A 24,876-nucleotide genomic window follows, 5' to 3' on the forward strand; every position below is an offset into this window, starting at 1 on the left:
TGTTCCCTCGTCGCCTGTGTTTTAATTTTGGAGGGAATGGTGGCATAATTACGCAATGTGGCATAATGGCATCATTTTGGGAATTTTGTGTAACAAGCGTAATACAATATTCTCCAAATAAGTAAATTAAGCTGGCTAAATTTAAATTTGGACCTAGCCTTAGTATGTACTCGAATGGTGGTATACTTCATATTAACAATAAATATTGTTTCTAATTCTGAAGCTAACTTAAATATTGTGTAAGCATAATTATCTGTTAACTCTAGTATTTCCTAAATTATAAATCTGTTTTTTCCAAGGGGAGGCTCATTTTATATGCGTGGCTATGAACCCATCCTGGCCATTTTACTGTTTTCTTGCGCATTGGCACTACATTCCAGGCAAGTGGATTTGAAGCTACGTCTGGACTACCTCTGGGCCATGCAGGCAAGTCTAATTTCTGACTTAATTGCCAAGCTTAGATTTAAACCATAGCCCAGGTTACTTTTGCTTTACACATTAATGGAATTAGTATGCTTATATGGAACAATTTTTCCAAACAAAAATTTAATCAAATAATCTAGATTCTCTTCTCTATGTTGCAATTGTAGGGAAATCATTTAGATATATGATCATGTTCAAATATTTTAGGCCTCTTTGCCAAATAGTTAGCTGTGACCTAGTCTTGTAGTAACCCTGGCCTACTCCTGAATGTATCTTGTTACACTCTTGTCTTACTCCTGAAATTAAGAAATAAATCAGGATTGAGCCAGAATTACTAATCCAAGAGCACTTCAAGAGTACGTCACATCTACTCAGAGTCTGTGTAATCTGGAATTTTAGCTTTTTGAAACAAATATCATAGGAACAAATGCTGATTATGCTACAAAAGGAACTAAATTTGGAGTTAGAAATCAGAGCTATTTTATGGTAAGTGTGTTTCACAAATGTCCCTGGTAATAGGACAAATCCAGTGTTGCTGGAGCATTATTGCATTACATAAATAGTTTTGAATGAGAGAAAATCTGCATTTATTTGGGATAGACTGAGGGTAGGCGGAGCTAGCGGAGTTGTTTTCACTGCAGTATTCTGCAGAGTTACATAAAGACTCTGCGAGCAGGGCCAGACTGGGAAACGAAACTGGCCCTGGCAAACAGCTCGGCCAGCCCCCCTGGTGGTGAGAAGGGGGCTGCAGTCGAGCTGTTTGATACAGCCGATTTCAGCCGTTTTTGTTACAGGGCGCAGATGCTGCCGGCCGCCGGTAACAAAAACGCCCCCCCAGGGCCTAAAACCGGCCCCTCCCTGGCGGCCTACAGGTAAAACGCCCGGTGCCTGCAACGGCCAGTCCGGCCCTGTCTGCGAGATTCCGCAGATTTCCACCAACTGATGTAAAATATGCATAATGCGCGGCTTGCGCTGAAATTTAGCACCAGTAGTGTGAGCAGCACTGAAAAATCAGAGGGAATGGCGCCACGCGGAACGGAAGACAATGCTGCTAATTGAGGGGATTTTTGTGCTGCTTACGTAGAAAATCTACCCTAGCGGCACCAAATATACCCTAGAAGCAGCCCTCTGACAGTGACCGCCCACATTAGAAAATGGCGCTAGGCGGCACCAAATCTTGCTCATGCTCACAATGTTGGAACCTCACAGGGATAAATTCCCACCACACAGCGATTTGCTGAATTCAGACGGAAGTCCACGTTACAAGAGTAACGCAGAGTCGCCAAATTCTGCGGGCAGAATAAAATATTCCGCTCACCCCTAGGGGAGACAAACTGCAAAAGATACTTGGGGATAGATTCACCAACATATTTGGAAATATGCCCACGCTAGGTACTCGTACGCAAGCATGCACATTTAATATTTTAACTATTTACAAACCTTTCCAAGCATATGCCTGTTAAGCTGTGCCAGTCAGAGTTTTCCAGGTGTGGTCTTGAGAAGTTTTCCGAATAAGATTTAAAACATAGTCACTTGTATTTCAACAATGCACACAAGGTACCATCATGCACTCTCGAAGTACAGCTCCTTTTCTCTTCTTAGTTTGTTCTGCCAAACGAAAATATCATTCTTCATGAAAAAAAAAACGTGTTTCCCTATTGTGAATGGTCCTCAAAACCCTTACAGAATATTTTGTTTCGTTTGAGTCACATCTTTGACCCTGCTCCCGCACTCACTGACCACGTCCCATTGCATTAAGAATGACTGTTCCCACATCCCATATCCCATACTGATTTCAAAGATGTTATTAGTTTTATGACAAAGGAGAGACACACAAAAGTTGCATGTTACATTAGTGTAGCGCGCATGAGGAATCCAACAGGTAAAGTGTACTGTCTTCAGAGTAATACACCAGAAAGATACACGGTTGATTAGTACTTGAATAACATCCTGAATAGTACACATGGCATTTTATGTAGAATGACGACAAAACAATAATATAAAAAAGTCTAAGAAATAAAGTAAATAAAAAGATAGTCAGATTAACACAGGAGTGGTCAAAATGTAGGCTTGACGCACACAGGACTCGAGCAGCAGGACGTATTTCACGTCGGCACAGACCACACAGGTGAAGTCGGAGACCAAGAGCAGTATTAGGAGGCATGACAAATTTGGGGATGTGACAAGACAATATTCCACTAGATAGGGTGTTGTTCGCATGCTTTTTTATGCACTTCAGCTGCTAGTAGTCGCTTAGTGAAAACCAATCATTCACAGGTGAGAACAACTTGGGAGAGGATGTGGTCGGTCGGGTGCGCTGCCAACTTTGGTGCTAGAAACCAGAGTTCGAGCCTCGAGGTCGCGTCCACATCCTGTGGTTCTGGGCAAATCACTTAATCTCCCCGTCCCTGAATGTGTAATGTAAATACGGTGCTATGTAAAGCGCTCCAATACCTTCGGGTCGAGTTCGCGCTATATAAATATGCAAAAAAAAAAAACATGGGCACTGCTCAAAAGGGAGAGCGCGACTGCCTGTTGGACTTTGCAAGAGTAATAGCCACATTGCACGCTGTAAAACGAAATGCAGGCTCCGTTTTCCAGAAGATTTAGGGCTAGATCAAATAGATTATTTATCCCAGTGTCCTATTAATGATAACTTGAACTGGATAGGGAAATGGAAATGTAACAAACACTTCATTCGTCTCTGGGATTATCTACATTTAAACTGACATTGGTTCCTCATAGTCCTTTAAAAAATGTGATAATGGTATACATTTCCATCTCCATCTGGCATTGTGTGATGGGGCCATCTAATTGGAATATTGATGTATAACAGCGGTATATAATAGCAGTCGCTACGTCAGCTATTCTTTAGAGCCGCATTTTACTTTGATTGAACTTCATTATTCATCAAAGAGAAAAGAAAATACCATTTAGAAAATTGAGATTTTTTGCGCTCATGTCCATCTGATATATTAAGGAAAATATATTACATTCAGGCGGGTTAACTCCAATATATATATATATATATTATTCATTCATAAATAATAATTAAATGTTGGACTGCCTCGCTCGAGATGCAGCTTGTATAATAATTTGAGATATACTGCCATCTTCTGGCCATTGAGAGAACAAACCACCGTGTATGACAAACGTCGTGGATATCAGTTAAATATGTTACAGGTGAGAGAATAATGGTCCCAAATAACGTTTTATTGTGAACATAAATTTAAAAGAGGTGGGCGAAAACAAGCAAATAAACAAGTAAATAGATACATGAAAATTTTGTACACTCGGGTCCACAGCTCTTTATCTACAGGATGTACAGAAAGGTTGAACCTTTGATCAAAGAAAATGTGTAAGCACTGCTTAATTTGTAAAATAAAAAGTGTCACAACCCTGAATAGGAGGCCACGACAGTTTGCACCACCTATTGGCCCGGTCATCACTGCTCATGACAGTATTAAAAAAAACTATCTCTATGTGACAATCCAAAATATTCCAGGTCCCCAAATCTAAAAGAATGTCTGGGGAGGCAGGTATAAGTAATTTCTCGCGTATATGGTTTTCATAAATAAGCGTAGTTGTGCTCATCTTTAAATTAGTTAAGCAGCGCAACAATGTGGTAGACTGTCATAAAAGTAGGTGTTGACAATAATGGGCCGGTGTCGAGCACAGGAAACCACCGGCTCCATTTAAGCACTGTGTATAAGTAGGGTTTATTTTATTACAGCCAGAATACATTTTTTAAGGTAGAAACTAGGGTGTTGGAGTTTCCATGTGACATACATAGAACTGCCATACGTTTTTGAACATGAACGCATTAGAGTAACTGTGCTTTCAGGGTGAGAACTTGAATGGAGCGCTCTCATATTTCACCGACGAGTTTGGGAAGGTTGGCTTTCTACACAGAAAGGAGCAGCTATCAATAGTGCACCTGTTGCGATATCACCGTATCGCAGGGATGCAAATTACCCCCTTCACTACAAGTAATGGAGTTTCAGCAATGCTCCCCTTTTTAAGTGCCCCCCTTATCTTGAGAAGGATTAAGCACTATGATACTGTTATGCTTACACCCATTGGACGTGCTGTGACCCCTAAACTTATTTAAAGTATTTCAAACCGTATTTTTTTATTTTGAATGAGAACACACTAATATGACGCAGGAAGCATACCAGTGAAATAAAGGTAAAATGTGGCATGTGAGTTACATTGCATCTTTACACAACCCAAATGAGATAGAGAGTCGGATTTATATGTTGGCAAAAAGGGTACTCTATGGCAATCGAGTACCCTTCCCACCAACATAATGGTCTGCTCGACAGCTTTAAAAGCGGGCGAATCTTATTCTTAGATGTAATCACGGTGGAGATTACTCCGTCTCAACCATGGTTAGACCCCCCCTCGGGCAGGCTGGAGTAGGGGCTGTCAGAAGTTGCCCTGTATTTCCGCCCACCTAATTTAGATGTCGGACATACAGGTCAGTTTTCACTGACTGTCCCTGCCGGGAAAAACCTGGTGATAAAGGGCAGTAAAAATTGCAAAATGCCCCTCTTGCCTTGGGAGGTGATTCATTGTTTTTTAAAAAAAAATTTTTTTTTCAAAAAATCATGCTTTAGGGTTTTGTTTCTGAAAATAGAAAAAAAATGTACGTTTGCCATACAACTCTTTCATGTTTGATGAAGCCGTACGGCAAACTTACAATGGATTGGTAGGAACCACCTTGGGGGTACTTCCTGTCAATGCAATACATGTTTGCCGGCCCAACAGACATTTATACATTTGACAGTCGGGACCTCCGCCAGGGTGATGGATTAAAATGCGGTGTTATCCTGGCAGAGGACGGCTCGACCTCTACCATATACATCAGCCCAGAGTAAGTTTAAAAGCATTGCTTCGGGGTTGTCAACTCAATCCTGAATGGCTGCAGCCTAAAACCTACAGCAGCAAATGTCAATGTATTCAATTTGTGACATGTAGTAAAGCTTGCATTTAGTATCAGCTATGTCACCTCTGTGTGTGCATTGGAGCACATACGACTTGAGTGGATAGTTTGTAAAAAAGAGACAGGACAAATCTTGAATTTGACATGTCCCTGCAGTGACAAGACTAAACATGTTAACTCACAACAATGCCTGCTTTAGCACCTCCCTAATTAAAAGGTCTGCTGCTGTTTATAAGACATATATATCATGTGTCAGCTTAGGAAGCAGCTACAGAGATCATCTGGGCATCATTGCAGAGGTAATGAAGAATCTACTTCAGTGATTACCATAGCTGGTTTTTTTTTAATGTACAGCAAAGATTTTTTTAAATAAGTGCATTGATTAGCTCTTCTGAAAGCCCGTCCTGTAATTAATTCAATTCTTCTGGCCTCCTCATCCGTTAGTAGTAGCTAGCTCCTTGAAGATGCGTGAAATATCTAGGAACACTATGGGTGGGCCTGCTGATAGGAGCAGAGTGAGGAGTAATTACTAGCTACTTATCTTAGGATGTGGGAGTGGGGCGTGGACACAACAATGTTTGGAATCTTGAAGATGGGGTGCTATTCTAAAGAGACAACACCACTACTCGAGGAGTAAGTACTACAATCAGGAAAGGCAAATCAGAGTCAGATAAATGAAGGCTGCAGATAAGTAATCTGCCCTTCATGTGGTGATACAGCCTCCCCTAAGACTCTGCAAGAAGATGGGCTACTAATTATACATGCAACCATCCAGTGGTTCCCCCATAGCTAGAGGAGAAGGTGATAAAGTGCATTAAAAGTCATTGAATTAATCTCAGGACATCTATGTTTCCTTACATGTTCTAGCTGCTTTCAATGGCAAATTTCAATTTGCTTTGAGCTTTTTCCAAACCACTGCCTACCAGAAGACTGACTGGGCCATATAAAACGTTTCTCTAATAGGCGCACCAGCAGTCAGTTATTCCTACTTCTTTATGAGGGACCTAAACTTCATCGCCTGGCCACTTGTGGGATGTTTACATTCATCTTTGTCTGGATGAGGCACCTTTACTTCAGGGGATTGCTTTAGGAGTGATGCATATTCTTAACTTTTTTAGGTTGCTTTTTCTAGCAGTAGCCTCATTTTTGGTTGCTTTTAGGCAGGCCGTCTGAGTTAGAACTGCATGCACCTTCTCCAAATGATGATGATGATAAGAAATGTATAGAGCGCAACAAAATCCTGGGGTGTCTAGGTGCTGCCTTTGATAGGTACAGAGCAGTGTTGACAGAAGAGTAAAATTACGCTGTAAACAACCACGTTTTAAGGCCCTTCTAAAATTAGAGAGACTGGGACCTTTCTTCAGCGCGGTAGGCAGCAAGTTCCATAGGCGAGCAGTAGTAGTCGTGAAGCTTATGCCAGCCCATGTAACCTTGTTGACTCTAGGAAAAATTAGATTTCCCAGTTCGGCAAATCTATTGTCTCTGGCTGGAATATATAGCTTTAAAATTTCGTCAGCTGTGATGGGCCCATGTTTTTAGGAGATTTGAAGGCAATACATAGTGATTTGACTTGAGTTTGGCTAAAGCTGTGAAGACTGAATCAAATTTAGAGATGCCCAACAATATTCTCGCTGCTGCATTCTGAGTGGTTTGAACTTTGTTAATGCTGCGCCTTCGGAGCCCTGGAGAAGAGGGCGTTGCAATAATCCAGTCTTGAGGATATCAACACTGATACCACTACTTCCTTAGAGCCATAGGTATTGCAGGAAGGATTTTCTGCAACATTTTCATGATAAAGAAACAGGCAGAGGTGACAGAGTTGATTTGTGCCTCAAAGGACAGTTTAGTGTCAAAGATGACTCTTAAGTTTTGGGCTTTTGAATCAATTAAGTTATTCCTCACAAGCAGACCATGTCAAGGAGTTACTTACTCCTATCACCACAGCTTTAATTGGCCACACACCTGGGCCTGTGTCACTGATAGGATGCTCTACCGTTGATTGCACCATGTGACATGTCTCACATTTAAACAGGTGCGTCGTGAACAAACAGGGACAGTGCTCTTGATTATGATAAATGTGCTGCCTTGAGGGCAGCTGCAAACTTCCCCATTCAGTGAAATACATTTCGGCTGCTTCAAAGCTGCTCCATGTTTCTCTGTGCAGACAGCAACATGTTAAAGAGAGGTTTAGATCCCTTGCAGGCGGGTGCAGTGAGTGACTGCACCAGCCTGCAAGGGGAAGTAGCGGGGATCCAAGGGACTTTTCACTGTATTTTTCTATAGCGCTGTATCAGAATTCTTTACATTGTAACAACCTTTACATATTACAAGACATATTATGCATACAAGTAAACATAAATGTAATTGAAACAAGGATCAAAAACCAGGAGTAGGGGTTGGAGATTTAAGCTAAATACTAGTATTGTGAAGAAAACAATTGGAGGAATTCAGTGAATTGGAGGAAGTAACAGGGAATCCACCCTATCCTGCTAGTTCTGAAGAACCGGGCTTCTTAAGCGTGGCGGCGCAGGGTACGCCTGAAATCTTCTGAGTTCGCCTTCCAAGTTACAGAGACACGGAACACTCTGTTAGCATAGGAACTTCAATTTATTTAGCTGCAGCTAGGTACAGTTGTCCCAGAAGTACATCGTAAGTAGGTTCTTAGGAGACTGCCACTTCAATCTGTGGCTCACAATCTTTTGTAGCGCTGGAATCCCCTAAAGCAACAACCCCCCTGCATGTGCAATAAAAATACAAATCATCCACAAGGACACATTCTTCGTACAAGATGCTGGATAATGGGCAATACACATTCTTTCCCTAAGGTCGTGTTCTCTACCCGATCCGACAGGTCAGGTGGCTTAGCCATTCCTTAGTTAAATTACTTTACGACAGGGCGCGTGTGCATGCTGGAGATGATGATTTGTAAAACAGCTGTAGGGGCCAGAGAACGGTCACCAAGGGTCAATAGATGCCTATCTCGAGAATTGGTTGTTTCGAACAGAGGTTCACGAGGTTCAGGATGGGTTTAGCTCGAGAGAAGAGGAGAGGTCGTGTAATATGTACAACAGCATAAAATACGAAAGAAATGCTATAGAGGTTTAAGGTGCCTGAGTGAGGGCAACAGCGCAACGATGTTACCAAAACGGGATGGGGTCGAATTTGAATTTCCTCAGACCCTCCTTTTGCCATTACTCAGGCAAAGGAAACAGAGGCTGTTGTTAATCTGAATCGACTTCAATGGCCATGAAATCTACAAGCTGTTGTTGCAACATTATTTTTGCATTCCCTGCTTTCTGGGACACAGGACGTGGAAGACACAGGGTGGCGCAGAGCCCGCATATAGCGGGACCACATTGTAGGCAAAGGCAGCATGAGAAGAGAATAGTCAAAATCGCTCCGACAAAGGTAAGGATCTTCCATCCCCATATAGACAGTATTTCCCCAAACCATCCCATCAAAGACCAGTTTCCTTCATCCTGGTGAACGGACTCCGTGATCTTATGTAGCTTAGAGATGGCTTGGTATACTGCAGGGGCGTGGTCTGGAATATAAATGCAGCAGCTTGATCCGATCAATTTGCATACGCCCCCACGGTCAGCAAGAATTATATCTAATACCATTATGTTCTGAAGCGTGATGAGGCGGTCAGCAACGAGTTCTGCAGTGAGATTACTCAAAGCTCCAGCTGTTTCATTGATAGTGGTTTCTAAAACTCGAATTAGTTGCCTTATGTCCCTACTGTTAGCTATCGGGCCCCAGAATGGGAGGAGTCCTTTCAAGACATCCCCGGCTTCCTGTCCTGACGTATCCTGGTCAGATGCCACCCCTCTTTTCTGTAAATGATGTTTGGCATCAGCTATGTATGTAGGGGGCAACAACCAAGAGATATAACAAGTGCCTCTCCAACTACCAGGTAGGGAAGTATAAGCCTTATTTCCACATACGAAGTATGTATTATGCGAGGGAACCATGCGAGGCCAGTCTGTGCCATTCAATGTCACAATATGTTGGCATCTGCTTGTACCCTTATATTCTGACCCCCCTTTTCTAATACAGAATGGTGCTTGTCTGGGTACCACTAGAAAAGTTTGTCCTTTTCGAGAGGTTTAAAAAGTACAAGTCTGTAGATCTGGTTTGGCGATCGGCATATTCTGATTTCTCATTACTCGTCCCATATATCCTTTTTCTGTCCCGCCAACATAAGTGATACAGATGTACTCCCAAGCTTCTTACGTCTTTGGTATCACCATCTCCAGAAAATACCCAACTGGCACTCAGTTCCCACCATGCACTACAAGAACCATTAAATGAAAAAGGAAGGGTAATATATGGCATTCCAGTGTTCACTGAACTTGGCAGGAGGCCACAAACCCAACAGTTTGTTGCATTAGTCGCCAATTGATGGTGGTGTAGCATAGAAACAAATGTGTTGTTACGGAATTCACCCCTTCTTGACTCGACATGAGGTGGTAGAGTGACATATGTATGCATTTTAACGGTAACTTTGGTAACAGGCTGCGTAAAAATTGCATGTAGTCCCCATCCTATGCAAGACAATATAATACACATTACAATCAATACTATTAAGACTACTACAAAACGGTTATGCAATAATTTACAATGCTTCGTGTTCATTGTTCGTGTTTTATCCATTCCCTTTTTAACAGTCAGTTCCATCTCTAAAGGTTGCCCGTGACTGGAGGTTGCTTCACTCAGCTGTGATTGTCTGTAGTTTTCTTTGCTTTCCTACAAGTCCCACAGGCCTAGTGCCACCACTTGGGTCACAAGTCTGAGACTTCAGTCACGGCCCTGCAACGTGTGGAAATCGGGATAAAAGACAAAGTCAATGAGGTACTATTGAGGAATTTCTATTCAACCTGGGCCTCTCTGGGAACCAGGTACAGTTTGTTCTTGGAAAAGGAGATGTGGTCCAGTAGTGCCCAATTTCGATGTCGGTGCTACCGTTGCTTGGAAGGCCTCGCCGTCGTTTTTCTGTGATCTGGCAGAGTCTAGGTATGTATCGCTAAACAGTTCAAATCTTGGTATTCTTTCACTTTCAGAATCGCCAATTGGGTTACGAACCCACTGATCATAAGGCAAAGGTAAGGGCACTTTCTTGCAATGCACCCCATGTACCCAGTTCTTTTTGCCGATGACCTTCACTGCAGTGCGTGTTGTCAGAAGTACTTGGCGGGGTTCTCTCCAGCGAGGTTCCAAGTTCTTCGACCTCTGGAAGTTTTTAATGCAGACCCAGTCTCCCGGCCGTATGGTATGACCAGGATCAGTTGAAGCCTGAGGCAAAGTATCTTGTACCTGTTGGTGAAGGACACGTAGCTTAGTGGTGAGTTCATACAAATAATCAATTAACAATGGATGCTCTATCTCGGAGTATTTCTTGGGCCTTGGGACTCCCCAAACATTTGCCGGGCGTCCAAACACAACCTCATAGGGACTAAGCCCCATACGGGAATGGGTGGTTGTTCTGGTAGATAAGAGAGCCAAGGGCAAGGCATCAGGCCAAGCCAGACCCGTGCTGGCTTGAATTTTCGCTAACTTAAGCTTGAGAGTGCCATTATAGCATTCCACCAAACCTGCTGACTGGGGATGGTTTGCTGCGTGGAACTTTTGCTTGATGCCAAGACCAGCACATACTTTCTGCATGATCTGGCCCACAAATTCACTCCCGTTGTTACTCCAAATAATTCTAGGTAACCCAAATCTCGGCAGAAATTCCTATAAGTGGACTTTCGCCGTTTATAGAGCAGTAATATCTTTCAGAGAATAGGCCTCTATCCATCGGGAGAAGGCACATACCACAACAAGAACGTACTTCAAATTGTTACATCGTTCCATGTGAATGTAATCTATTTGTAATACCTCAAAAGGGTGCGTTGGGGGAGCAAAGTGGCCTGCCGGTGTTGGTGTTCCCTTCCCCGGATTATGCATCAAACATACAATACAGTGTTTAACCAGATTGTCTGCGCATTTAGGTATCCCCCCATTCTGCCATACTGGGGCCAGAAGTTTGCATATACCTTTTGTGCTGATGTGGGCTGGACCATGTGCCATGGTCACTATTGGTAGCACGTAAGCATCTGGTAACAACCACCGTTGATGCTCTGACAAATCTGTCCAGCACCCTGTCACATCCAACCTTCCCATACTTTCTTTCCACGTACTTAATTCCTTCTCTGTGGCTTCCGCCTGGATCATTTTCACACTGTCCACAGTATTCTCACACATCCCACCTTGTGCAACCCATCTAGCGGAGTCCACAACGTACATGCGGCTAGTGGTGTCCTTAGCTGTCTCTTTCGCTATCTGGTCTGCAAAAGCATTTCCTTGACCTACATCATCAGTAATCTTCCTATGTGCGCTACACTTTACAATTGCTATCTGAGTGGGCAAGGTAAGCGATTCAAGAAGGTCATTTACCAATTGGCCATGCTGTATCTTAGTGCCATGGGATGTGAGAAAACCTCTTTCCTTCCACAGGCGGCCAAAACTATGGGCCACTCCAAACGCATACTGACTATCAGTGAACACATTCACCCTTTTTCCTTCAGCCAACACACACGCTTTAGTCAGTGCTATCAATTCAGCTGCCTGGGCTGAATTATGCATAATCCGTGCTGTTTCCACAACAGTGTACAAGGTAGTGACTGCATAGGCTGCAGTTGTTTTGCCATTGGGAAGCTTAAAACAGGAACCGTCTACCCATAGGGTCCCATCCGGGTCCGGGAGTGGAGTATCCTTCAAATCAACTCTGCCTCTTCTCTCTTCCTCCGTGCGGAGGAAACAATCATGTTGCTCCGGTGTACTATTTTCTACTGGAATCGGCAGCAATGTTGCCGGGTTCAGGACATTACATCGTTTAATGTGTATGTGGCTAGCCAAGAGTGTCAGTTCATACCCCGAAAGGCGGGCACTCGTAAGGTGTTGCGTCTTTGTTCTGTTTAGGAGGGTGTCTACTGCATGTGGCACCATGACAATGAGGGTATTATCTAATACCAATCCGGCAGACTGGCGAATGGAAACTGCTGCTGCTGCTCTCAAACAGCTAGGTAAAGCCTTGGCCACTGGATCTAATGTGGCAGAGAAATAGGCACAGGGACGTTGCCTGTCCCCAAATTGTTGCGTTAAAACTGATAATGCGCAACCTTCTTTCTCATGAACATAGAGTGTGAAAGGTTTACTGTAATCAGGAGTACCTAACACAAGAGCGGAGCACAAGGCAGTACGTAAATCAGTGAAACTTTTCTGGCATTCCGCTGACCATGGGAGAGGGTGTGGTGTGTCTTTAAGAGTCAGTGCCAACAAGGGTTTTGCCAGAAGGGAGAAATTGGGGATCCATTGTCTACAGTAAGAGGTAATACCTAAAAAGGCACGTACCTCTTTTTGCGTACATGGAATAGGCATTTGGGCAATTGCTTGGATACGTTCTGGGGTCAATCGTCGTCCCTCCTTTGACAAGAGATGACCTAGATAGGTAACCTCTTGGCAACAATATTGCAATTTAGACGGTGAAACCTTGTGGTGGTGGTCAGATGAGTGGCGTAACAATGAAACAGTGGCCTTTTTACAAGTGTCCTCCGAATCTGCTGCAACCAACAGGTCATCCACATATTGAATAAGAGTGGCACCTGGTGGTAAAGGCATAGTGTCAAGCTGTGATTTTAATGCTTGACTGTAAATGGAGGGGCTCTCGCAATACCCTTGAGGAGCCCTCTTGAACCGGAAGCTTCGGCCTGCTAAGGAGAAGCCAAAAATATCCCTACTCTCCTCAGCAATAGGTATGCTGAAAAAAGCATTTTTGAGGTCAATGACAGAAAACCAGGAAGCTGAGGCAGGTATCATTGTCACTATGGCATTAATGTCTGGGACAACAGGGAATTGAGGTACTACAATCTTATTGACTTCTCTGAGATCAATCACAAAACGATAAACAGGTGGCTGGGAGGGGTCGGTCCGTTTAAAAACGGGCAGAACAGGGCTGTTGGATACATTTCCCCTAGTCTCTTCGACCACACCATTTTGTACCAAATCCTGAACTATAGTTAAAAGAGCCTTTTCGCCGCCACTGGAAATTTTATATTGTGGAATGCGAGGGAATTTAACATTGGGCTTAATGGTTACAATGTAGGGTGGAATTTGTAAGAGGCCCACATCATTGGGGCCCGTGGCCCAGAGGGTGGCAGAAAGAGACTGTAATTCAGGAGGAAGCTGGTCTGTGGACAAATACATCGATGACGTCAATTTCTTACCTAGTGTAAGACGCACACCAGAAGGAGAACAGTGCAATGTCGCATACAATTTTTTCAATAAATCCAAACCCAACAAATTTTCACCACAACCAGTTGTTAAAAGAAGCGGGGCCTCCAATTTGTAAGGACCTATTGAAATGGGCAAAGGGCGTGAAACTGGGTTCTGAACTGGGGCGCCAGCAAAACCCACAGAAACATTCGTACAGCCAGACAAAGGTGCCCCAGGGAGTTTAGAGTGAATCATAGAGCTCTTTGTCACACCAGTGTCTAATAGGAATGGCTCTGTAACACCTAGTGCTACCACATCAACATAAGGCCCGTTTTGGTCCACTGGAATTGATACTACTCCCTTACTTTGTCCAAGGCTGTCCTAACTAGATTGGCAATTCTGGCTCTCATCCTCGGTATAGTAATCATCAGTGTAATAGTTGGTAGACTGAACATTGCGCTGATCAAAATAGTTCATGGAGTTTTCAGGGGGCATGGAACGTGGGTTATTAGGCTGTGTGCCCCGCCCTCTACCTCTCGATGCTGACTGATAACCACCCCGGCCTCGCGACCCGGGGATGCCACTCGTACGCTGTAACAAAACTGGGCAATTATATTTTAAATGGCCGTCTTCTTTACAATAGGCGCTTTGATTCTGGCCCAGCGCCGGTCGGGGAATAAAAGGCCCAGACCTCGGCAACGGTCTCTGAAATTGTGGAGGCGGCTGATATTCCTGTTGGGCAGTGCGAGGAGGATTAGCCTGTTGCAAGAGAACTTTCGTTTTCAGTTCTTTCGTCTTTTTATCTAGTTTCTCTTTCTCCTCTTTATCCCTATTCTCATAATGCTGAGCAGTGGCCAGTATCTGGGCAGAAGATGACACGGCCCACGCGCTTTCGGAATTCTTTAATTTATTTGATATTTCCGGAACCAAATTAGACACAAATTTATCTACAAACAGTCGTTGGCCACCTTCTGTGCTCATATCCTGACCACTATGATCGATGAACGTCTCCTCAAAACGAGTGAAGAAATCAGAGACATTTTCATCCGCTTTTTGCTTACAAGCTGCTAGTTTATCCCAATTAACTCGCAGAGGGGGCATCATAGTTTTCAGTAAGGCAATAATTCTAGGTGGGAGTTCCATAACTAACGGCTCCGGTTTAGCACCACCCACTTGGAGTCTGTCTGCGGCAAGTATGGCAGCCCAATTACCCCCCAATTCCGCAGGGTGGTCTTCCTTCCGAATTCTGGCCCATGATGGTTGTGGTACTACATTACCCATGAGCATGTCTATGTCGGCCAAATTCATAACACATGCATCAACAGTTTGGGACAACTCTTTATAATACACAGCAGGATTTTTATGGGGGTCCGGTAACGACTGCTTAAGGGCCAATACTTCGGAACGTTTCCAAGGAACGTGCACCCACACACGCTGGAAGTGAGCAGTATAAGAGGATTGTTTCCCTGAGCTGCGACCTCCTCTCTCCACACTGTGGGAACCTCCCTCATAGAGTAGTGCTTTAATTTTCGCCTAACAGAAGAATCGCGTTTCGGCAAAGACCGGCAAGCAAACATCATTCTGAACGTGACGAGCGTCCCTACCGCGTCCTCGACCTCAGCGCCCACAATCGTTCCTTTATCAAACTCGGCCTGCACATCTAGCAGGCCCTGGGGAACTGGCCCCAATCCCAGATCTTCCCATTCTTGACTTAAAACATTACACATCACATCAAAAACGTATCTTTGTGTCGGCGCTTCCCACTGGTTAAAGGTAATCATAATATCCTGCAAATTATACTGGGACCCCTTCGTGGCCCACCGTCGGGCAAGGAGGTCTAGCACTTCCCGTTCGTCAGGACCGGGGAGCTGACTACGAGTTTGCCTGCGAGGAGGAACGGGGGTGGTTTGCAAAGTCCCAAAGAGAGGGGACAAAAGGCTGGAAACGGTATCGATCATCCGCTTCCGAGCGGAGGGGGAATTCGTCATTAGGACAGGAGACATAATATTAGGCGGAGCAGGTGAGGGGGTAGCATTTACGAGGGGAGCCGAGGGCAAGGGAGAGCCCGGTAATACCGGAAGAGGCTGTAATGGGGGTGCAGGAACCAATTGGGGAGCGACGGGTGGAACAACAGGTGGGGCAGGTATTAACAATAAGGGTGCATTCACTCCCGGGGGAGGCGGCAGTACGGGAGGTACATTAGTCCCTTGCGCATAGGGCGGTGGTAGTCTCAACAGGTGGGACATTAAGGGATCCTTCTGAGGGTCCGCATTTTTCTCTGCAGGGGGTGTTGGCAACACTGGATAATATCTATCGACTGCCATATGATGTTGCCTATCTAAAACCTCAATCGCACGATCGGTCTCGTCAATTTTAAATTGCTGAGCAGCTTTTTCAATAGTCATATTTCTCCTATCTTTTTTAGCTTGTTTCATTTCTTTCTGTTTGGCCTCCTTGCGCCATAAGCGAAAGGAGTCAAACATAGCCGGCCGGGCTTTCCGTTTAAACAGGGCGTCTTCCAAATTATCTAAGATATTGAGCTCATAACTGCCGTGCTGCTGCCACCGTAAAACACCATCTTTCCTAGTATAGCGGACCCACGCCTCATTAAAAGCTATGGGCCCGATACCATGTTTCGAGTATGCTTCATAAGTGGGAGTCCCAGCCGGAGGAATTGGACAAGAGTCTTCCAGTCGGGAATCCCTATTGCAACCAAAACCAAACCAATTACCAAACTTATTGAAACCAGGCTTCACTAGCTCACTAGTTTCTTACAAACGTCAAGGGGATTAATTAGTCACTTTACGGTACACAAACTGCACCCACCCCTCGGTTTCAGCTTTTGCAAAAGTCGAACCAAACAAAACAAAGACAAAGGAGTGGCCACTATACTTAACTTAACCAGATGAGTCCATACGCCAACAGAGGTCCGTCTGATGTCTCGCGATACCAATTACCAAGGGAGCCAAAGCGTGGCCGCAGTCAGGGCAGCAGGTCTTCGCAGCCGTCGGAAGGGAGAAGCCACGCTGTAAAAACCTTCGATCCACTTACGACATGCAGGGGTCGATCACGTGGTGCGCGTCCTCTGGAATTTCCTGGCAGGGCTCCTCACGATCCTCGGGCTGGACCCACGTCCTCTGAAGCGGCCTCAGAGAGGGCACCATTTGAAGAACCGGGCTTCTTAAGCCTGGCGGCGCAGGGTACGCCTGAAATCTTCTGAGTTCGCCTTCCAAGTTACAGAGACACGGAACACTCTGTTAGCATAGGAACTTCAATTTATTTAGCTGCAGCTAGGTACAGTTGTTCCAGAAGTACATCGTAAGTAGGTTCTTAGGAGACTGCCACTTCAATCTGTGGCTCACAATCTTTTGTAGCGCTGGAATCCCCTAAAGCAACAACCCCCCTGCATGTGCAATAAAAATACAAATCATCCACAAGGACACATTCTTCGTACAAGATGCTGGATAATGGGCAATACACATTCTTTCCCTAAGGTCGTGTTCTCTACCCGACCCGACAGGTCAGGTGGCTTAGCCATTCCTTAGTTAAATTACTTTACGACAGGGCGCGTGTGCATGCTGGAGATGATGATTTGTAAAACAGCTGTAGGGGCCGGAGAACGGTCACCAAGGGTCAATAGATGCTTATCTCGAGAATTGGTTGTTTCGAACAGAGGTTCACGAGGTTCAGGATGTGTTTAGCTCGAGAGAAGAGGAGAGGTCGTGTAATATGTACAACAGCATAAAATACGAAAGAAACGCTATAGAGGTTTAAGGTGCCTGAGTGAGGGCAACAGCGCAACGATGTTACCAAAACGGGATGGGGTAGAATTTGAATTTCCTCAGTTCCCTGTAATAGTAGAGGAAATATCGATATGTACTCCACATTTGAAAACAGCATTGAAAATTCATTAGATCACTTTATTCCGAAGAGATTACAGAAAAGCCATCATAGGCAAGCACCAGCCCCATTGTTCTCAGAAGAACTTTTAATCCTGAAAAAGGAATGTAAAAAGAAAGGAAGAAGTTGAAGGAAACACTATGACACTTAAAGTAATATAACCTATAAGCAGACTGTAAAAAATTATCACTATTCAATAAGGAAGGCAAGGGTCTCCTTTATAAGTGCAAACATTGAAAAAGCAGCTAATTCAAAAAAATAACTTTTCAATTAGGTTAAAACTTTCATGAAGTCACCTACACCCCACGGAGGTATACCAGCCTCTGAAGACAGATGTAATATGTTTGCAAGCAACTTTCAAGAGAATGTTAATAACATCTGTGCATCCATGCCTAAGGCCAGGACCTTAATCACTAATTCGACTTCAACCTCCCAAACACAGATAAAGGTAAATCTTTCATCCTTCACTGAAATCACAATAAAGGACATCACAAGTCTTCTTACCACAATCAAATCAGGGTGACCTTTAGAAGCAGCACCTCCCAATATTCTTTTTTAAAGGTATAAATCATATTTGCCCCACCATGGTTAAAATACTTAATCACTCTTTGGAGACATGTGAAGTACCCCCGGCATGGAAACATTTTATGTTGAAGCCACTCCTAAAAAAACAACGTTGAATCCCTCACTACCCAAAAGTTACAGGCCAATCTCACTTCTTCCATGTATTAGTAAAAGTGCAGAAAAGTTTGTTAATAAAAAGCTCTCTACCTTTTGGAAGATCAGGGACTCCTAAATCCTACCCAAACAGGTTTTCGAGCAGGAAATAGCACGGAAATGGCTGTGTACTTTTTCTTCTTTGACCTAAGTGCTGCCTTTGATACGATGCCCCACCCAATCTTTATTAAAAGATTGGAGGAAGTAGTAATCAATGGCACATCCCTTAAGTGGCTAGCTTTATTTCTAATCAATAGAAACTTCCAAGTGAATGAGGAAACTTTTTGCTCTGATTCCTTAAAATTGGAAAATGGGGTTCCTTAGGAATCCTCATAGTCCCACTCTGTGTAATGTCTATGTGCTGCCCCTGGCAGACATTAAAATGGAGCACGGTTTTTCCACAGTACAATACAATGAGGACACTCAAATTGTCATTTCCTTAACATCAGACACAGGCTTACTTTCCTCCAAACTAAACGCCTGTCTAAAGAAGGTTACTCACTGGATGTCAAGCAGAAATTTGAAACTCAATGGAGACAAAACAGAGGTTCTGGCAGAAGGGAATGCTGCTATGCTTCGGTCAGAAATCCATGTGCCCAACTACCCAACTACCTAAGAGCACGTCCCCCTACCAAAACCGAAATAAAAGTTTGGGCTTTTGGATGGACAGTCAGCTTACCATGGAGGTCCAAGTAAGGAACCTCGCCGCCTCATACTGCGTGACCTGGGAAAGATTTTGGGTTGGCTTACCCCTACCATGTGAAGAACCGTGGTTCAAGGTCTCATGCTATCACGTCTTGACTTTGGTAATTCAGTCTATTTAGGGAGTCCTCGGTATGTGATCAAATATCTACAGTTAGCCCAGATCACCACAGAGTGCACACTGTTGAAGATTTCAAAACACTATTCGGTTACTTCCTCCTTTGTAACCCTTCATTGGTTACCTGTATGCAAAATAATTAAATTCAAGTCCCTCTGCCTGACCCATAAAATCATGTACAACAAAAGCCCACCCTTAATTCAGAAGCTGCTAATTCCCTACACCCCTAAAAGACCTATGTGTTCCGCAGATCAGAAGCTCTTCTCTGTTCCTATAATTACGAAAAGCCAAAACAGTGGCGAACGCTCTTTTGCCTCTTTGGCAGCCATACTTTGCAACTCCCTGCCTCCATCATGACCACTCACCAATAAAGAAACCAGATTCAGGAAGCTTCTCAAAACCCTCCTCTTTTGAAGATCTCCTATTGTGCTTGCTGTGGGAAGAATATGACTTTAGCGCTAGGAAACCTGTTAGGTAGACATGCGCTTTATAAATGCCCAGCATAGCCTAGAATTCCAGACCTCATGGTGAACCTGCCACACATTTAAAGACCAAGGCTGCCTCTTCAGGTCCCTGGTCTGGTCCGCAAGGTGAAATAATGCCCTGGGTATTTCAGGTATTCATCTCTTGACATACTCATTGTGCTGAGATTTCTTTTGAGTTCCAACATTTGACAGAACAGCTCATTTCTGCTGAATAAAGCATATCATTACCACTGAAGAAATTGTTAATTGGGGAGACAATCTATAACGCTTGAGATCACAGTCTTTTGTATGCAGTTTCGAGCAACACATAATTATCATTTAGTTTTGAACGTTATCCTTTTTAAACTTAATGTCAAACTTTCAAACCAGATTCCCCCATCAATCCATTAAGACATTACCCCCAGTTTGGTTCTGTATGAAATTGCCAATACTACAAAGTTGATCAAAACAAGCAGGGAAGACTTATATTAGGAATTTATGCAGAGAAGAATCAGATCCATGATCAAGGTTAAGCAATCTTTCATTGTTATTGTCCGAAGATCCCATCTGATGCAGTAGAGTTTGCAAGGCCATATAACAGCCCTTGTATAGAGGGTAGGCACTCTGGGCTACAAAGGAGTCTGGCAATGCAGCTAAAGTCATTAATACTACAGAACAGGGGATAGATGACCACAATCTGAGGTGGTTTAACAGTGTGCTCTACAAAAAAGTGAGATTTTTATACTGACGTAAAAAAAGTATTGACTTCAGAATATCGACTACCACTATATTGTCAAGATCGGTATTGATAGGTAGTTACAGATTTATTATTCTTTGCCCCACAGCTAAGTACCTTGATGTTATAAATTCCTTCAAGGTGCATGGATGTAGAGTAAAGAATTGCAATTGTGCACTTACTTATATATACTTACCAAGACAGTATAAGAATAGCTGATTTACTGGAGTCAATATTTTCCAAGTAGAGTAAGCACCAAATAATATGACATGGTGGATCACTAGTGCCTCCAATAGCTTCCTCCATTGTTGTACCAGGACAGTTACTCATATACTCCATGGTGACTTGAAAGTGCTGTTTATGGATTGCTCTTTGGTTGATCATTGTAAGCACTAAATTGCTACCTGTTGATTTAATAGTGCCTTCGATTAATTGCTCCTCTGTCAATTTTGGGTAAGAACCACATAATACTCCCAAGTGTTTTAACAGTGTCTCCAATGCTTTGCTCCTCTTTCGTTCTGGTGCAAGCACCATATATTACTACCTGGTGGCCTGTTGCAGGGATTCTGCTTATGCACAGAACTATGCATAGGAAACCAGGACCTCAGTGAAATGTGGTGTACCAAAACTCACCTCAGAACCCAGGACCCCTTATCTGACCAGCATCAGTGTCCCATTCGTTATCCGAGGTTTATCTCGGCGGTCCCAATGTATAGACAACCCGGAAAAAGCGACTTAGTGTATTCTCCGGAATGGTGGGAATCAGAAATACCTGTTCGTAATTATTCTCATATCAGTCCACAACAGAATAAACAGAGACACGGTAAAGTTTAAAGAGTTTATTTTATAAACCTCGTGTCCTAAGATGCATTACTTTGGCTAACATAAGCAGACAAATGATTAAAATCAAAACCATCAGTATAGTTACAATACCATAGAAAATGAAAGGAGTAATCATAATAAAATGACAGTGGATGAAAGCCACCTTCCTTTCGATAGTCAACTAATATTATTATTAGACTAATAAAAGGTCTCTAGGCTTGAATGGGTAACCCCATACCGTAAAGATCAGCTTAGTGGAATCACATCACAGGATCAGCTAGACTCTGCTCCTGGGAAAGCTCTTCTTCCGAATGTTTATAAAGCATGCAGCCTGCAATATTAAAAGCACTCGACTTTCAGGTATTTGCAGCTGCGTGCGTGTTATGGCTAAATAGTGGGCCTATCAACCTGAACCCAACAACATGCATCGTCTAGCGACCCAGACTGTTTCTTTACTAGGCCTGGGCTAAATTTCTGTTCCGCTCGCGGAAATTGCGATAGTTTGACATTTTCGCGTTCCGAGGAGAGCGCGAAAATGTAAAAATTATTACATTCCGCAGCTTAGCGATAATTTGTTTCTTGCTCGCTCTGTAAAATATTACATTCTCGCGCGCGCACGATCGCCTTACCTGAATCCCCGCGTTCGCTGACAAGTTTTCCCGATCCGGTCGCGTTCTCCACGAGATGCTGGATTGTTGGTAGCCATTTGCGCTGTCTCGCGACAGTTCGCGCCCGCAGTAATGTCATTGGTCGCGCGATCACGTCTTTCTTCTCGCGATCATGCACCGCGAGATGAGTGAAAACAAGATGGCCGCGCCCGCGAGCAACCGCATGGGTAAGTTGGCGAGCGGCGACCACGCAGTAAAAACCGCTAACGGGCGGGAAAAAAACTTCCGCATCTTCGCGATATTTCCGTGTTTGCGGAGATTTTTAACATTTTCGCGATAATTTGCGAAAGTCACTTTTGCAAATTCCGCCCACCCCTATTCTTTACACAATGTTCAGACCAAGGTCGCAGATCACTGTTAGGGATGTGAACAACAGACAGTTCTCATGTGAAGCAGAGGCGAGCAAGCATTTCTCAATTAATAACATGTAACTACAGTGTCGTGTGCAAAAGCAGCAAAAGTGGCAAGATGGCTTTCTAACATCTAACGCGGTTGTGCTAACCCAGCTTTGTACGTATATAAATAGCAGTCTTCACTACACCCCCCCTTGATCGGACCACTAACCAGTAGGGGCGCAATTTCAAGAACGCAGAGTTCAAGTTCGATAGAACGGAACAAAGGGTACAAATTGTGAATCCATATAAGGTAAGTGAAAAGTTCGAAGGGAAAAAAAAAGAAAAAGGGGAGAAAAAAAACATTTAAAAGGGGAATAAAATAGCATCGATGGATGTTCAACGAGGGAAAGAGAGAAATTTTTTTTTAAAAAAGGCATTCCACAGGAAGTTTGGATGACCACCAAGTTAATCCATCAAGGTATAAGCACAATAAGTTGCAACAGCTTCCAAGAGGAAATCATTGGAACATTCTGCAAAATTATCTGCCATCCAATTCAGTAAGGGGAAGGAACACACATGTTCCACGACAACCGGAGCCTCTAGTACCATCAGAGGACAACTGGCGTGTTCTTCAAGATAACTTCTCGCCAAGAATTCAGCTGCAGCCGTTCCGATGTCCCAATTCCCTAGGACTCCATGTGCTGCTCCACAGGCCATAATCCTGACACCAGAACAGTCCAACTCATGAGCCACTAAGGGGCTCATTAGCCGATCATAATCCGGGGCGGGAGACACCGAGTTCGACAAGCACAAATCCAGAGCCCATTGGAACGGACACTCTAGGCAATGAAAGACAGGCTGTATGCAAGTAAAGTACGGAAACCGGAAGGACAATCCATAGGCTATGCTTAAGATTGCCAGTGGTAATGTTCCATAGTATTCAAGCATCCGGTTACGAAGATGGAGCAGCCGGGACATGCTGTCGTGTGACGCAAGTTGTGCATCCATAGCGTAGCACGCAGATCAACAAAAGTACCCCAGCAACGAGGGCGAGAATCAAAGGGAGACCTCCGAAGACACTGGAAAAAATAGAATGAAAAAATGCCGGGATCACACCAAAAATAGTTTGAAAGGAGGTCACGAGGCAGGAGCCCACAATTTTGAAAAAATGTGCCAGGCCACTTGTTGACGAGGCATTAAAGATAGTCTGAATCAGGGCCCCAAAATGAAGTGGGAGATCAGTATTCAAAAGCGCTTGCACCTCTCTGCCCGTGTTTGCTACGTGAAGGACAAATGTTTCCCGGGATGAAGTCAACGCGACTTCTTTTTGAGACAATAGAGCCCTTATTCTGCTCATCTTGTTGAACTCTGCTTTCAATGTTGGAATGGAAGGCCAGATGGATACATCGAGCCGTCCATGCGGGGGTGGGAAAAGGACGTTATTACAGCAGACTACTCTCTGTGATACAGTCACTATGTAGGGAATTCTCACTAACATCCCACAGCAAGCTTCATAATTTAATAGCAAATAACTACCATTAGCAAGCAGCGTAAAAGACGGTGTTATAACTGGCACCGGGATCCCTTTGAGGACACAAGCTAAATTAGGAGCGTGCACATTACATGCACCATGCAATTGAATGTGCCAACACACCACAGAGTGATCTGGAGTGGAAGTGCACTCTTCACCTTTTAAGTAAACCTCTTTTCCGTCCCTCACGCATCTATACGTGAATGGGAGTGACCAAACTTCGTGCAGGAAGGCAGTACCCAGTTTTTCATATCTACCAAGGGCATAATGTTTCATGCACAAACTGAACTTAAACAGGGGGAACGGTAATGTGATCAACCCGTGGATAACCCACACAGCGGAGTTTAATTCGGCAACCGAGAAAGGTAAAGGTTCTAACTTTTCGATGTGTAGCAATAAGTATGTTGCATCTTTCATGGACATGAACTGTTGTTTCGCCGGTAAATTAAAGGGAAGGAACAAAGATGAAGTATTCATGTAATCCCAAGGGACTTTCTCAGCCTTTAACGTTTGCAATGTCCATGCAAACTGCATAATAGAATGCAATAGATTTTGACCATGATACAAAACAGACAAATCATCCTGCACAATGTCAACAACAGATGAAACAATATTATCTAATGTATAAATTCTGGAAGACAGGGTGTCAATGCTATTATCTATAACAGCCAATACATTCTCCATATTGGCTTGATCAATAGCTCGTAATCTTGATGCAGCTTCAATCTGTGATAGCTTCCAAACTTCATTATAAACTGCATATATCCATCTTTTGGACCTGCCAACTGCAAGACCCTTAACAAAATCATTCAAATCTATTTTGTCGTTCAATTGTGCTAAATGAAGTTTAACAGATGCTAAAGTGGAATGTTGCAGCCAAGATTGGCATAACTTCCCTACTGAGTAGGTAGTTACAGTGTGAGAGGATTCAAAACGGGGGTCTACACGAACTTGTGTATACCCCCGGAGCCAAATCCAGAAACCGATGTTGACAGGAACTGAGCTAGTTTGCCATATTAACCACCCTTCCGGATTTAATTTGGAAATATTGAAGGATGTGTTGGAAATGTATGACTGCAACGTAGCAAGGGACAGATCCGTATGATTATCCCAATTAGGATAAGCACCCAGACCCGGAGTGGAGGGAGAATTACATTTTTTAGAAGTAGCCAATCCAAAACAGGTGGTCTGAAAAATTGACAAATTCAACAATAACATGTGGTTCGGGATGAGGCAGGCGTGATGCAAAGCTTCTGTTC

The 24,876-nt window shown here is 43.7% G+C and overlaps 1 protein-coding gene across 1 annotated transcript in view; it reads left to right on the forward strand.

Moving 5' to 3' along the window:
• The window catches only part of ADCY1 (adenylate cyclase 1), a 1,095,828-nt gene that overhangs the window by 931,800 nt on the left and 139,152 nt on the right, over window positions 1–24,876 (forward strand). The window contains exon 15 of the mRNA XM_085606626.1: window positions 300–426. Coding sequence (XP_085462752.1) covers window positions 300–426 — 127 coding nt within the window. The remainder of the gene's footprint in view (window positions 1–299; window positions 427–24,876) is intronic.

Source organism: Triturus cristatus, chromosome 5_2, assembly GCF_964204655.1.
Source record: "Triturus cristatus chromosome 5_2, aTriCri1.1, whole genome shotgun sequence".
Classification (NCBI taxonomy): domain Eukaryota; kingdom Metazoa; phylum Chordata; class Amphibia; order Caudata; family Salamandridae; genus Triturus; species Triturus cristatus.